This window comes from Notothenia coriiceps, unplaced genomic scaffold (assembly GCF_000735185.1).
Source record: "Notothenia coriiceps isolate Sejong01 unplaced genomic scaffold, NC01 NC01_scaffold00030269, whole genome shotgun sequence".
NCBI classification, from domain to species: Eukaryota; Metazoa; Chordata; class Actinopteri; order Perciformes; family Nototheniidae; genus Notothenia; species Notothenia coriiceps.
In genome coordinates, this window is record NW_011362970.1 from 71,348 (window position 1) to 86,929 (window position 15,582).

At 42.7% G+C, this 15,582-nt stretch overlaps 1 protein-coding gene across 1 annotated transcript in view; it reads left to right on the top strand.

Annotated features, from left to right (window-relative positions):
• The first annotated feature begins 2,596 nt into the window (after positions 1-2,596).
• Positions 2,597-15,582, top strand: part of kremen1 (kringle containing transmembrane protein 1) — a 45,620-nt gene continuing 32,634 nt past the window's right edge. Inside the window, exons 1-2 of the mRNA XM_010787370.1 lie at positions 2,597-2,663; positions 12,532-12,694. Of these exons, the coding sequence (XP_010785672.1) occupies positions 2,597-2,663; positions 12,532-12,694 (230 nt within the window). The remainder of the gene's footprint in view (positions 2,664-12,531; positions 12,695-15,582) is intronic.

Genomic DNA, 15,582 nt, shown 5'->3' on the forward strand with positions numbered 1-15,582 from the left:
CTACTCATGACTCGAAATTTTATAAGGGCGGAACTCGCGCTTATTTTCCGAGTGGTAAGAAATAAATAAAAAGGTAGATTGAAGAGAAGAAAACAGTCCCGGGGAGGTGACGAAACGTAAGATTTAGCGAGGTTTAGTAGCTTTAGCGAAGGTGGTCAGCACACATATTTTGTCTTCAAGCGTGCTCGGACGTTCTTAAATGATAACGAGCGCGTCTCACTAGAGGTGGAGGGACCGTTACCGGGAGGTCTTCCTGGGGTGGGTGGCAAAGGTGTCACGGCTGACTAACTAACGAGAAATTACCGAAGGACACAAACCCGTACCAAATTCTGCTCGTTGTAGACATTCACCACCTAACCCGTACGACCCAGACAAAACGAGACGATGCAGATGTAGACGACCACATCATTTCACGTCCATACGACGGAAAGGACCAATTCCTCTTACTGCACGAGGTAATATTTTCTTGACTGAAGGTTACTCTTTACTCGCAACCGCAGGATCGCAATTAAAATAGCCCAATTTGCTTTTACAATAAATAAACATTTGAATGTGTTTAATTGAATAGTAAAGGGGTTTAACGTTAGTGGCAGGTTGTGTGTGAGAGAAAATAAATAAGACACACCAATATTTAAAAAAATTGTTATTCTTTTTCCCCGCATATTTTGCAACTTTCCGCATATTTCGCAACTTCCCGCAATTTCACCGCATAAAATCACATAAAAACCCTGCATGTTTAATCGCACAATCAAGGAATTTAGCCCGCATAATCAAGGATTTTTGCCTGCGTTTTTCTGGAGGGTCTAATTATTTGTTCCTTTAGATTACAAGAAATATCACCTTGGAGCTGAGCTGTGCTCTTTATAGTCCTATGTCACTAGCAGACATTAACATGGCGTCTATTCAAAAAGCACCTTTAATCGTGAGGTATAATCTTTCAAAGGATAACTTTATCCCCATTTACCTTGAGTCTCAGTATGTAAAGCCGAGTGAGTAATGCCTTGACTCTAGATTTATGATAGCACCTGTCTGTTAGCACAAGTAAACTGTCCCAGCAGGCAGGGGAATTCCCATTAAATCCAGCCCCAGAATCCCCCCAGATCATCCACAACTTTGTTCTTGCCATCAGAGATAAAGCTCTGCAATCCTTCCCAACCATTACGCTTAATGATCTGCTTAACCAGCCGTGTTACGCCAACGCTAGTTCCAAGAAGAAAGACAACTTCAAAAGGCACATGTTCCTCCATGCTTGGTTTGTGTTTTCCCCCTTTTCGTCTTCCTTATCATGTACTGTGGAACTCGTCTGATGCACAGATTTGATAAAGTGGGAATTAAATCTCTGCTCTGAGTTTCATTTTAGGATATGTGTGTGTGTGTGTGTGTGTGTGTGTGTGTAGTCTGGAACCCTGTCAGTAGTACACAGACACCTTTCAAATGAAGCCATATCAGCTCACACTAGCCCGGACTTGCCTCCGTCTTATGTTTTATATTTACTGACATTAGTGCCTTGATTAAGAACATCACTATGAGCACTGATTGCAACTTGCCGTGCCTTTTCAACATCATTAATCTTGTGCTAGCTCAGTTTTTGTCTACTCAGTTTATATCTATTTTAATATGAATGCTTTAGATCGCAAACTCACAATAGTTTGAAGACATTTGCCCACTTTAAAGACTTCTCCCCTCAGTTTTGTATCTTGTTAGCCCACATTCTTTGGTCGGTATTGTTTACTGTCTAGGAACACTTGAAGAAGAAGAATAATATTGGGAGGGATGAACCCCTCTTTAATGGTCACACATGCAGAGCACACAGCAAACAGTGAAATGTGTTCTCTGCATTTAACCCATCCTAGTACCAGGAGTCTAGTACTAGGAGCAGTGGGCAGCTATTGTACAGCTATTGGGGCGACTGTGGCTGTGAGGGAGTGTGGTCGTCTTTCAACCAGAAGGTTGTGGGTTCGATCCCAGCCCATGCAGTCAACATGTCGATGTATCCTTGGGCAAGATACTTAACCCTGAGTTGCTCCCGATGGCATGGCCAACGGTGTGTGAATGTGTGTGAATGTTAGGTCCTAGAGTAAGGTACACTGCTCTGTTTGAATGGGTGTGAATGGGTGAATGACATGTAGTATGTAAAGCGCTTTGAGGGGTCTTAAAGACTGGATAAAGCGCTATATAAGTACAGTCCATTTACCATTTACCATTTACCATTTACAGCGCCCGGGGAGCAATGGGAGTAAGGGGGGAAGGGGAATGTCCGGAGCCTTGCTCAAGGGCACCAAGGCAGGGCAGGAGGTGAACTGGGACCTCTCCAAGTAGAAGTCCACACTCCAAATGCAGGTCTGTTCGGGGACTTGAACCGGCAAGCCTACCGCTCACAGTCCAAGCCCCTACTGACTGAGCCACTGCATTTGGTATCTCTGTGTGTTTGCCTTTACGTATACCTGCTTGTGAATGTGTGATTCATATCGCAGGGGCATTGGAGGTCCTTTATTTTTGTCTCTGAGCCTTATTATGAATTCTTATCGCTGTGACTCATCATTTGTTCCCTCTTCCTTAGCACGTCCGAACCCACAAGGTTGAAGATCTAATAAGTATGCATATCCCCATCCCGGCTCAGCCCTGCGCTAATGGAGAAGATACAGCACCTACGGCGTCATCAGGTTAATTTCTTGTTCTTCATAATTATTTGAAAGGGAAGAGGAGTTTCACTTTGTTTCAGTCGGGTCATTCAGACTGGCTTCTGAACTGTTAGACAGTCGCTGGTTAGTGGTTTCAACAGATCTTATGCAAGACGATGAAAAACTTTCATCAATGTGCTATACAGTACATACATCACTACGTGCTCTAGATGTTCATATAAAGGAAAGTACAACAGAGGAATATAAAATGCATTTTTCTTCGCTCACAGTCAACTTTAGGTTTTTAACCTTTACATTTGTAATTTATAGAGCTGAAACAATGAGTTGTTAGAATCATTTTAAAATAACTAAACAGCAAACATTCACAGGTTCCAGTTTCTCAAATATAAGTATTTGAATTTTTTTCTCTGTTTTTCTCTATATAATTTTAAATTGAATATCTTTGGATATTGGACTGTTGGATGCCACTCACAAGAAATGTGAAGACATTACGAAGTCATCATTGATGAACAGACATTTTTTATTTCACCCTGTTACTTCCATGTACAGTACATTGTAGCTATAACGCAATGGCCTTAACCTTTAGTGTGATCAATACTGCATTTTACTGTTGTCCAAAAATATTGGATAAAGTCCATAACCATATTTCCTAGGTGCTGAGGGAAAGGTACTGCCAAGACTTATAACAGTGTTGGAGCACCCATCATGTTAGCTCACTGCAAGCCTGTGGCAATGTGCCCTGTTCATCTCTGCAGCCAAATCCCTTGTGTGCACGTCTGCAAGCTGAATCTGTATATATATATAAGGCAATTTAAACTGTAGTTTTGGGGGGAAAAGGTTGTAACCATCATATTAGACTTAAGATTGTACCTCACTATTTTGTTTTTGCAATATAAGATATGCATTTCACTGATAAGCCAAGAATATAACTCATTTTTGCAATTCAAATGCAGTGTGGGGTAATCTCTTGCTGCTGCTCCTGTGTAATGTCTGTCCTCTGGAAGTGAACTCAAAACTCCCAACTTACTTTTCATTCACTTTCAGTATGATATGTGGTGAAGGATTTGTCATGCTTTCTGAATCGGAGACTGCGTGGAGGACACTGTTTCTCCTGACTAGTTTTATGTCATCATTTGAACTGAGATGTGTTGGGCGACCTGCCAAACATCAGCACACCATGGTGTATTAGAAGCGACTGTGCAGGGGATCACATTGTTCACCGCTTTGAAACCATAAACCTGCAAACATACATTTGTTTCTGCCTTCTGTGGCCCTGTTGCTCCGCTTGCTGTGTCCCTGGAGATAAGTGACACATGGGACAGTTTTTCTGTTTTCACTTTGGCCACAAATGTTTAGCTGCTGCAATGAAACATGACGTCAAGACGCTTTTCATCTCCTTTTTTGTTCCTCTCCTGTAAACAATGTTTGCATCCGCACAGTGTGCTTCTCATCAGCAGTTTACACTTTGGATATGGAGGATTGTGGTTCTCACATTCCCTGAATGAATGAAACAAAAAAGACGCCCGTTTACGATGTTGTCAAGATTGACATGAGGGGGACTAAAAGAGGTTTAGTGTAAAAACAAGTCTGGCCTCAATATACCCAACAAAGCTAGAACAAAAACCTAGAGTTGTTTACGCGGAAAAAGAGCACACTGATTGAAGTTTATTCAGTGTGGTGACCACTTTCTACAACTCTTTAAAGACAAGGCTCAGACAAATCTCGAAAGAAAACACAGCACTTCTAAATATGAAGAAAACATTCATATAATTCGATTTGTTCTGTTTCAGCAAAACAATGTTTACGCAACATTTTCCAGAGCCAACTATTCCCAAGTAGAGATTTAAGATCTGTCACCCAGCCCAATAGGAAAAAGTTGTTATTTACGAGCCTAATTTGAACTTTGGTACCATTGTCTTTGTCTTCTGTGCGCCATGAGTACCGTAGATAAGTCAAATGTGCTGTCATTGTCAACCCAGAACAGTATGTCAGGGTAATTCCAACAAACCACCGCAGTGGACGAGAACATTGTTTCCTGACGGGAAGTGCGGCATTGCTGGCCGGCACTCTTCTGGCTCTTGTCCTGGTCTGTGATGAGTTAATGCTTACATATTCCAAATTGTAGGAATGATGACATTGATGTCAATGGCTTTAATGTCCTTATCTTTTGTTGGCGTTAAAGGGTAAATCAGAAAAAGAAAAACGTTTTGTTAGAAAGTGAAGAGTCAGAACTCGGTAGTAGACTTCCAGAAGTGTGATGGGCCACGTTTTATAGTAGTTTTTGTATTGGATGAAGGCCTATAGCTTCTTAGTGTTGTAGCTAAAATACATTATTAAAATCTAAATTATTTAATCATGATCAATACACATTTTTATCATTCTTTTTCTACATTTTCTCAGCATTGCCACTATTATAGTATTGTTTGTGATCTTGTTCTATCCACCTCTCTTCTTCGCTCTGCTTCTTAGCAGTCTGTTTTTTTTTATTATTTCTTCTTTTATTTCTCTCTCACTTCTAAAATAGATAAAGGCTGAGCAATGTTACAATAAACATTCCAGAGGGTGTCACCCACCCGGAGCCTAATTAGAGACCCGGGAGGCCGATCAAGACGGATGACTGCTGTGTGTGTCAGAAGGAAAGGAAATGGAGGAGGGGCTGCGGTTCGGCAGCGGCTGCTGGTTGTGTGCAGGTGGCTGGATGTAAACGTTAGCTTTTATCTTGGCTTTGAACACAGGTAAGCTCAGGGGTGGGTGTGTGTGTGTGTGTGTGTGTGTGTGTGTGTGTGTGTGTGTGTGTGTGTGTGTGTGTGTGTGTGTGTGTGTGTGTGTAATAGTTGCACTCTATCCCCTGCAACAGCACTGACAGAGCTTCAGCCCAAACCACATATAATTGACATTCCTCAGATAGCAGCTAACCTGAGCACAAACAGGAAGATGGGAAACAGGTGTGTTCAGCAACAACCCCTTTTCTTTCATGGTTCATCTTTCTCTGAGGTGCTATCTGGCCTTCGTTTTATTACTCAAAGTGGCTTAACAGATGGGGCAAAGGGCCTACATATGGATATGAGTTCCATCACTGCGTACAAATCCAACTGTTATCATTGGAGCAACGTCAAACATGGTAATTGTCCATCAGGGCCGGCCGCAGCCATACTGGCCGCACAGCTTACATTATATTGCCGCAAATTGATTACTGCCTTGGAGAGGCTGTCAAATTGTGAGGAGAGGTGAATTGACGGACATGTGCACTCAAACAAAAACATGCACATACACTCACTCAGTGGGTGATGTCTACAGTACAGTGATGAGTGGGTGAGAATGGCATCACCACAATGACACTGGCCCTACCACCAAGTGAACAAAGGAGCCTGTGTGCATTTTGATGTGTGTGTGCGAGTGTGTGTGTCCTCCGTTCCCTCCACATCAGATCCATCTGAAAATACCGCGGCTGCTTCACTGATGAAAATTGCTCCCTTTCATTCTTACTGTAAGTGCATCTGGGGGGAGGGATACGGGTATGAGGAGGGAGGAGGAGGGAACAAAGAGCAGGAATGATGTGGGTAGGAGGGCAGTTTAATGCCTGTTTTGTCACTGCATATGTTTATCGTGGCATCTGACAGTGCAAGTTGACTGAGAGATCATTTTACCATCCATTTACAAGCAAAACAAAGAAGAAGAGAACAAGCTTAAAACACCCCCATGCGAGAAACGCACGGCCATTAGCAACAGTAAGCCATCATGACTTGCATCACAAGCCGTAGATCCTCTTGTTATCAAAGGCGGCGTGCGACGAGGAACCCATATGGTCTTGTGTTATTTTCCTCACAGAGGACAGACACGCATTAGTAAGACATGTGTTGTTCTCCCTTCGGCTTCGGTTGTGTGTTTGCTGGTAAAAACCCCCAGCATGCATCTGTGCCACAGAGCTCCTCTGGAATGAGAGGTGTACCTTCAAACTCAGACGCTGGAGATGTAAACTCTGTGTTCGCTGGTCATTTTACAAGCCTGGTCTTTGTCAGCCGTGTCTATAACACGGAGAAATGTGAAATAAACTCAGCGCTCACTTATTTGTGCTATACACAAGAGGGAGCCAATTAGAGCCTGGGTTAACAATCTGAGGGATCATAAAAACAGTCTTTGTCCCACCCTGACTCACTCTGTTTTCTTCTTGTCTTGCTTTTTCTGATTCATTGTGCTCTCACTGCTTTTCGTCTTTCACAACCCGTTATTCAATGTCAATGCTCCACACTAATTTGCAGTTTGACTTTATTTAGGATGGATCGATCCCAGACACACTAATTGTGCACCTTTTGAAAGCCCTTAATTGAACAACCTTAGCGCGTCTTGGCTTCCCTATCTCCCCCCCCTTCTTTCAATGATGCTTTCTCCTGGATGCACACGTCTTGTTACTCTCGTGTACGAGTTGGTTTACAGCGGGTTCAGTGGCATGTGTTGAGTATGCAGGGGATTTCCCCTTGTGTTTGTTCAACCCTGTAACCCTTGCCTATACTTACTGTGTAGGGAGACTTGTGATTGGGTGTGAGAAACTACAGAAACAAGGACAGCGTTAGAGGTGAAGAAGCTTTTAATCATGTTTGGAAATATATGGCAGATGTGGATTATGACTCGAGGAAACGGTGAGGAGCTGCCAGAGGGAGGTAATTGAGCGTGGCACCTCGTCCGCCCTCATGTCAGGTTGGCTGACATGTCTCTGATGTCCACATTGTGCCAGCAGCTTTTTTCCCTAGGGTTTCAGCAAGTCCCTGAATGTCCTTTACGTCATTGTCAGAGTCTGCAGCCCATCAGTCACTCCCTGAACGTCTGCCAAGCAAAACTCAAAATTGTCCCTCCTTGTTTCATTCTGGGCCATTCACAGAGCCAAAACTACTCTTGGTCCATCTGTGCTGCGCTCTGTCAGAGATCATCCTGGCAACTACGGGATATCCTCCATAGGTGGAGGGCTTATCTGCCTTGGTATATTATTTGTTGATTGATTTTTCCTCTGGTATTTAAATATAGGGCCTGCTTGTGGGCAAAACAACCTTTTATGCTTTCCATTTTGTGACAAGCAACTTCAAACAGACGGGTTTTTTGGCACCGCTTTTAGCCCACCACGGGCTCCTGCCGATTAGACTCTTTCCACTACGGAGCTAAATAATAGGGGCCGCACTAGAACGAGATGGGGCCATATTTTATAGGTGCTACCCAGAAACCTTGGCAGGGCATCTTGTGGGTCTGTGGCTACTGTGGTAGTGAACTCAGGAGGTGGTGCAGTGGAGGGTTTTTTGCAAAGGAAGAATGGTGAAGGCTATTTCGGGATGAATGAGCTCCTGGTTTACGGCCTGGTTTATCTGGGGCTGTAACCCATGACAAAAGCATGAAACAAAAAGAAGGATTGTAAAATCCCATTGAGAAATCATTGTCTGCAGAGTTAGAGGCATCTGTTCTCAACACTTACAAGGTTAATTTTTTGCACTTTCATTCACCCTCTTCCAAGAGGGCACTTTTAAAGCACAGAGACGAGATGTGGTCCATTAACTGCCAAGCCCACCCCCGAGACATTGGTGACTTCTTCTCAGCCACTTCCAAATTCATTAAAAGAGCCTTACTGAATCTGTGACTATCTGTGAAACCTGGATAAGCAGTCTTCCTGTGAAGCAGTCTTCCCGCGATCCTCTGAAGTCTGATGTGGTTTTGATGTGGAAATGGATGCTGCTGGCGAAAAGGGGAACCAGACTTGTGTTGCAGCCAGCTGTGTCCCCACCATAGAAGTAATCTGTAACCTGCTACATCTGGCCTGGTTTGGCCTGGCCCTGGCCTCTGTGCTTAGTACACTGACATTAATGAGCCTCACAACATTAATGGTTACCAGGACAGAGTGGAGGGGAAACATTTTTTGGCAGGTTGTGCATTAATAATCTGACGTTTCTGTCGTCTTTGAAAGCTCTCTAAACCTGAGCAGCTTTGGGTGTTGTAAGCGTGTGCACAAATGATGATGTTTTTGTGCATAAAAGTGTACATGCATGTTTCTATCGTAGACTTATTCTGGAAATATTGCTCATCCACTAAGCCTGTTATGCTGTGCCTGAAGTTTCGAAACATATAATAAAGATGGAAGGAAGCTCTTTATGTCAGCCCTCAGTGAGGAAGCAGTCGTCTTTAATTATCGCTGCTTTTCATCCCTCGTAGCAAACACAACAAATAAGTGCTCTTGTGCGACCTGGCAACGCGTCTCAGAGAAACCATTTGTTTGTATGCTTGTTTGTTTGTGTTTTTCAGATCACATGACCAATGCTCTTTTCTCTCTCTCTCCCCCCCCCCCCACACTTTTTTCGAAACATCAAGTGCATTTGAAGTCGCAATGTGGAAGTCATTAGCCTCAAATCCCAACCAATATAATAACAGGGCGATTAGCTCTCTCTCAGCGGTCCTCTGCTGTTTCCTTTTTCCCCCTCTTGTCGCCGGGGTGGTGCAGTATTCTGTGAGGGCAGGGCTTGGTGAAGGGCGAGTCCTTCTCTTCCCTTTCCCGGATTTTTTCTATTTGTAGATCTGCATGTATTTTATAGGAGGTTTTTTCTCCCCCCCCCCCCCCCCCCCCCTTCTCTCTGTCTTTCATGCGGTGGTGGTTCTGTTTCCCATCACGGCCTATGATGAAACCACAAGAAAGCCCAGGCCCATGTGACGAGAGCACAACAGTTGCTTGGTGACATGGAAAGGGGGTGTCAGATTGAGGGCTGGCCGTGTTTGTAGGGGAGGGGGCATGGAGTGGTGATGATCCAATCAGCAGATGAGCTCTTAACTCCCTCCAGGACAAGGATAAAGTGCTCATATCCACCATATTCTTTCTTTAGCTATATAGATGTGTGGCCATCCTCAAGGCTCTTAAATGGACCGTTCATCTCTAACGTAGCCTCACTTATCTCTGAGGCCTTGCAGATCCGCTACTTCCCTTTCCCACCACAAGCAAATGGTGTCTTGAAACCACCTGGAACAATCCCCCTTCCCCATATTCCTCCAGGGGGCAAAACGCTGCCATATTTACCATCTTGTCTTGGAAAGCTTAGTTGACCTCAGCAGGGCGGGATGATTGCCAGCAGCAGCTCGTTCCAAAGGGACCATGTGCAGACGAGCTCTGCTTCATCGTGAAACTCTAGAGTAAAGTCTCCTGAAGGAGGAAAGGAGACATTTACAAAGTCATTTGGATCTTTCTTTTCGACACAGTGTGTTGAGCAGCGCTTCGTGCGGCCAAGTTCAGTCATTTTAATACCCTCTTTTCGGGGAGAAGATATTTGAAGGACGTGAGCTCATTTGGGATGCAGTCTGTTGCCCCGTCGCTACCTGATGTTATCCTCTGTGACTTGGGCAGTAACAGTCATGATTGCTTTTGGGGAGCAGTGACTCATGATTGTGCTTGTACTGCTGTCAAACTCTCAATAGCAGTGGTTCCTTTTCTTTTTTTCTGTTTGCCGTCACTGCCAGCATCCGGAGAAATGTGAATTCAATGAAAATTAATCATTTGATTCCTGTCTTCCCAATAAGTTCTGTGTATATTATACAAATCATAAAATGCAGGATAACTCATTTTCATTTAACTCAATTGTAGCTTAAGGTCAATGACAAACCATAATTACAAGTTACTCCACTACTAAATCTTACTATTTTGAAAAGTATTATTTTGCTGTTTGGTTATTTGTTTTCTTGTCAATATTATGTGTGTGTCTTTTAAACTGATTGAATTGTTCCCACTTTTAAAATGATTGCTCAAGATGGAAAAATAGGTTGAGAGATAACACCGCCTCAGCGGTAGTGGCAATTCTCTCTGAACAACCAGTGGTCAGAATTATTAGTAAAGCAGTTCTACAAAAGTGTTGAGTCAGGTAGAGCCTGGAGCCTATAACATGGAGTGGCAACACAGATTAACATTGATATCAGATCTCCACCTTATCTCTAAAGTCTTCTACAGGATAAACATGCTACATGGTGATCATGTGCATCCTTTTCAATTGCACAATTTGCATTATTAAACACACCATGTTGTCTGGAGTGTCAGACCCACGATAACTTGTGTCCCCACGACTCTTCATCGCTCCCTTGTGTAGGGGAGCAAGAGCATGTCGTGTTCTGCCTCAGACACTCTCCAGTGGATTTACGATCTGGTGGTATTAATTTGTTAATATAGAGGGGAGCCATTCACAGACAATAGAGTGGCATCATAATGCAGGAACCTGACACCCTGCATCTCCTTGCCACCGTTGAACTCCTGTCAGCCAGACGATGGATGGCTAACAAGCTTGACTGAATAACAACTTTAATTAAAAGCTACTTTGGCTGCCAGGGGCTTTGATTTACTTTAAAATTAAGAGAAGTATAGTAGAGGATGCAAGAGACTGAAATGCATGTTTGTGTGCAAGCTAACTGCTGTTAATATATCAAAGCATGGTAGAAAGTACGGGAAGCAAATGTAGGTCCCTTGCTTATCTACATTAGACACATATTTTAACATCTGCAATCAACACATTTGGGGGATTTTTGATCTCCTAAAAGAATAATTCTCCTTTAGGTCTTAATTGATGCTGCCTTCCTCCTCTAGACGTGTGAAACGGCATCTTAAGCTTGCCATCTAACGATAGACGCAAGCTCAAAAGTTGAGATAGAAGCCTGTGAAGCAAAGAGATCCCCCCCCCCAAAGAAAAAAAAGTATATAAGTTGAAAGGGGATGACAGAAGAAAGCAAAAGCAGCAGAGGAGAAAAGAGTTGTGAATGCTGAGAGGGAAGAACAGAGGATAAGATACGAGAAAGAGAAAGGAAGTTGGGAAACCTTGGACTGGAAGAGAATGAGAAAGAGCCTTGGAGCACGGCTGGCTCACTATGGCATGTAATGACTGTCATATTGTGATGCATTAGCTCATACTCAGCCTAGACAGCTCCACTTGATGAAAGGGGCCGGTCACTGGCTAACTGCATACATAGCAACAAGACCCCATGGAAACGAGCCACACAAACGACTATTGTTCTGTTTCTTGAGTTTCATTGACAGGCATGAGTTGAAATAATTGTATTATGTATTACGCTTCATAAGTCAACACTCAAAAGTGTCAAAGCACACACTGTAAAAGAACACTTCAAAGTGATGCTGGTGGTGGCTATTGTCAGTATTTACTCTTTGCAACATAATGTCATACATATAGTCTTTTTTATCCCCTGCTGTTTACACTGAAGGAGAATCCTGCTCTGTCTATGTTTGAGTAATCATAACATAATAAATTAATATTTTCCATCGTAATGCAATCACAGAGGAATTCAACTGTAGCAGTTAAAACTCTCTTGACGGGAGCCTCCCCACCCCTCCTCAAGGCTGAGAGCGATGCACAGTAATGGCTGATCACGCTCCCATCATCAGCCAATGTTTATTTGAATTCCCAATTTCAGGGAAGAAAAGCTCTCCCCCAGCCATTGTTTTGCTTTGAAACCAGCTCTCCCTTTTCTCACTCTCTTTATGGCTTGGCCATATGGTAGTCATACATTTCCTAGAAGTCCAAGCCATGTTTGCTTTACTTGTATATCTGTTGGCCATTTTTTCTCCTGCGATGACATTAATTAAAACAATACAGTGACTGATCTTTCTTTACCCCATTTGGCAAGAGTCAAAATGAACCGAGACTTGGCAAAAATTACATTTATTCCAAAGTTGTCGTCTAAACAAATGTTATAGCTTGAGAGTCTTTCACTGAATCCACATTCTCAATAAAGCAGGTCATATTTGTGGCTGACTTTCTGTGTTCAAAAGATCTGGTCAAGCTTTTGATTTGCAACTTAAAAGATGTCTAAGCCCTTATTGCAGACACAAGTGATTCCTCTCAATTTCTCCATCTCATTCTTCTTTTTCCAGAGTGCTACACTGCCAACGGAGAGGACTACAGGGGCTTCCAGAATCAGACCAGCCTGCATGGTGGTAAACCCTGCCTCTTCTGGAATGAGACTTTCCAGCACCCTTACAACACTCTCAAATACCCCAATGGAGAGGGAGGTCTGGGCAGCCACAACTTCTGCAGGTGAGTCCCTCATATTGTGCTGACCTACGGGTAAATAAGTTCAACTAAAGCAACGGTTTTAAACCTTTTTGTGGATTTTGACCCTTTAATGCTAAGTGGGACCAACTTTTAGAGGCTTCTAGACATATGTTCATCCAGGATATAGATTATAGAACTGAAAATGATGAACAATGTAATTTGCACTTAAATCACAACATCTTAACTTTACCTCAGTTACATAAAACCTTCTTAAACACATTGTGTATATAATCATTAAAATATACTTTGTTGGTATGATCTGCAACGAGTCCTGTGAAGAAGAAGCAACCCTAACCCCCCACCCCCCACACACACACACACTAGTGCCTCCCAAAATATTGTAGATTCTGAAATAACGGCTAAACCTACGTCACTCCACTCTATTTGTTTTACAAAGGCTACAGATAAAGATGAAGATTATTAAGACTAAGATTAGTCCCAAAGCAGCTCTCTCTCCTTTTTTTATGTTGTTTAGCAATCTTCCTTTGTCTTGGAAATCTATCAGTTTTACCGCAAAATCCTAAATAGTGACTTTCAATGTAAGACTAACAATCTTTTAAGCAGTTATGACAAGTTATTGATGTCAAAATGCTTTGAGTAGCACCGTTCAAACTCAGATGGATACTGATGTTTGACAGAGCTTTGAACTTCTTGGACAAAGCATTTGACTGTATGAATAATTTAGAAACAGATTGTGTCCTTTTTGCAAAGGTTCTGAGCGCAAGAGAGCTGCTCAGACATCTGTCCCTGAATATTTTATTGGTAGTCCCCGAACAGAACGTTTAGCCCCGGTCTTCACAAGGACACAAACACGCCTGAAGAGTTTGTCTAAGCAACTCTCCATCCATCATCCCTGGAATGTGAAGGGACACGGTGGCTTTTGGTGTCGAGGAAACACTTTAAAATCCGTCTGTCACACTCCAAGTACGACTGTCAGCATTGTATGCACCAATGTCAAAGTTGTGTATTTGCCGAGACTACCAGAACAGTCGCTTGGCCAAGATCGCCAAGCCGTAGAAAACAGAACCANCCCCTCCCTGGCCCAAAGCCCCTGAAACATTTCTCTAAGTCACGGTTGTACACTCATAATGCAGAAATGCTTTGAAGGAGCACAGAACAGATTAGTTTTTAACTTGAACTGGATGGGAATTTGGGAGATTTATGAGTAGGATACATGGAGAGGATCCAGGAAGGCTTTCCCTGCACATTAGGAGTGTATTATGTCAGAACAGCGGTCAAAAATGGACATCTCCACTGTTTGGATTTGCCTGTTTTCTTGGCCCCTGGTGGAGTAAGCAGCTTTTCCAACTTACTAACAGCTCATAGCTTTGTTTCTTTCTGACAGAGAGATTTCTGTCACTTAGGGCTCCAGCTACAACTACTCCCAGTCTCTCTCAGACATAAAGAGTCACCCATCAGTGGGGCTATGGGGACCAAAGTGGCCACTTCATTATGAAAAGATGAGGGATGGCATGTATGGCATGTCTGCACAGGGTCAAGTATTTGTGCATGTGTCCTCCCACAAGTATGTCTCTGCAGAGGAGAGGGTAATCCCGCTGTAATCAGAATCAGAATACCTTTAGTCCCACAGAGGGGAAATGTACATTTGTTACAGCAGAAAAGAGCCAAAGACAGATTAATGTTAACTAAGAAGCATGCATAAAACACATATTAAAGATTAAAAAGAAAATACAAAAAATTTGACAATTTACAAAATACACATCCTGTAACAGTTCTGAATATATAGCAGACAGGTATATATTGCACAGTTATTACAGCATATATATATATATATATATATTGCTCATATTGCACATATTGCATATTGCACATACAGTAGTTGGTATATAAAGCATGATGTCTAATGTTAGATTAGTTTTATTGCAGAAAGTGAGATGTCTTAGACGTTGTTAATGAATTTAGATTGCAAATAACCTTATTTACATTTTTACTGTACGAGTACTAAGTAAAATAATGATCTTTCATATGAGGCTTACATTTCTCTGGATGTTTCTGACTAGAACACAATAGGTGGTAATACTTAAACAAAGGGTGGGGTTGAAAAAAAAAAGAAGCAGAGCCAGGGAAGTTTTGGCATGTCTGACCCTGAGGCCAATTGGGGTTTTATGAGCCTGATCTGAGGCCAAGGCACAGGTGTATAATGGGAAGCTGCACGTATTTGCCTTAACACACGGCTCCACGCACATATAAGGTGTTGAGAAGCAGGGAAGTAGAGTATTACACACTAACTTCTGGTCCCATCACTGCCGTTTTCCAGTTGGTGATTTAGTCGAGAGGGCACTTCAGCGGTGCTGGAGAAAGACCCCTAACAGTCCCCACATTTCACTGTTATAGCCTGCTGTAAAAAACGGGGAGAAACTGGGCAGAGGGGAAATGTCACATTGTTCGCCTGCAAAAAGAAAAGCAGCACAAAGCCTCAGGAAAGGACAACAGCTCGTGTGTCTTAGCTGAGACTGAGCGAGGCTCATTCCAACAGTGAATATCACAGTACTCATCATCAGTGTGTGGCAATTCAGAATTAATTTCATATAATCAAGTGGAAGTCAATGATCAACTCTTATGTCTGGTATTGAGTTGAATATTGGTCATTCTGCAACACTTTATAAAGTAGTTTTTTTCACCTTTTAAGTACTTTTTTTTTACCTTTTCTGATACTTCACGACATTCAAAAGTCATTTATATTTCCTTTATTGTTCCTTTCAATCTACTTCACAGACTGATTTTTTTATTTTCGCCCCGGTGCATTAGTACAAGGGTGTGAAGTGCCTGACGCTTCAGTGGGTGGTTGAATAGCTTTGCCAGCCATTTCCTGTGTGTGTGTGTGTGTGTGTGAGGCTGCCAAGGCACAC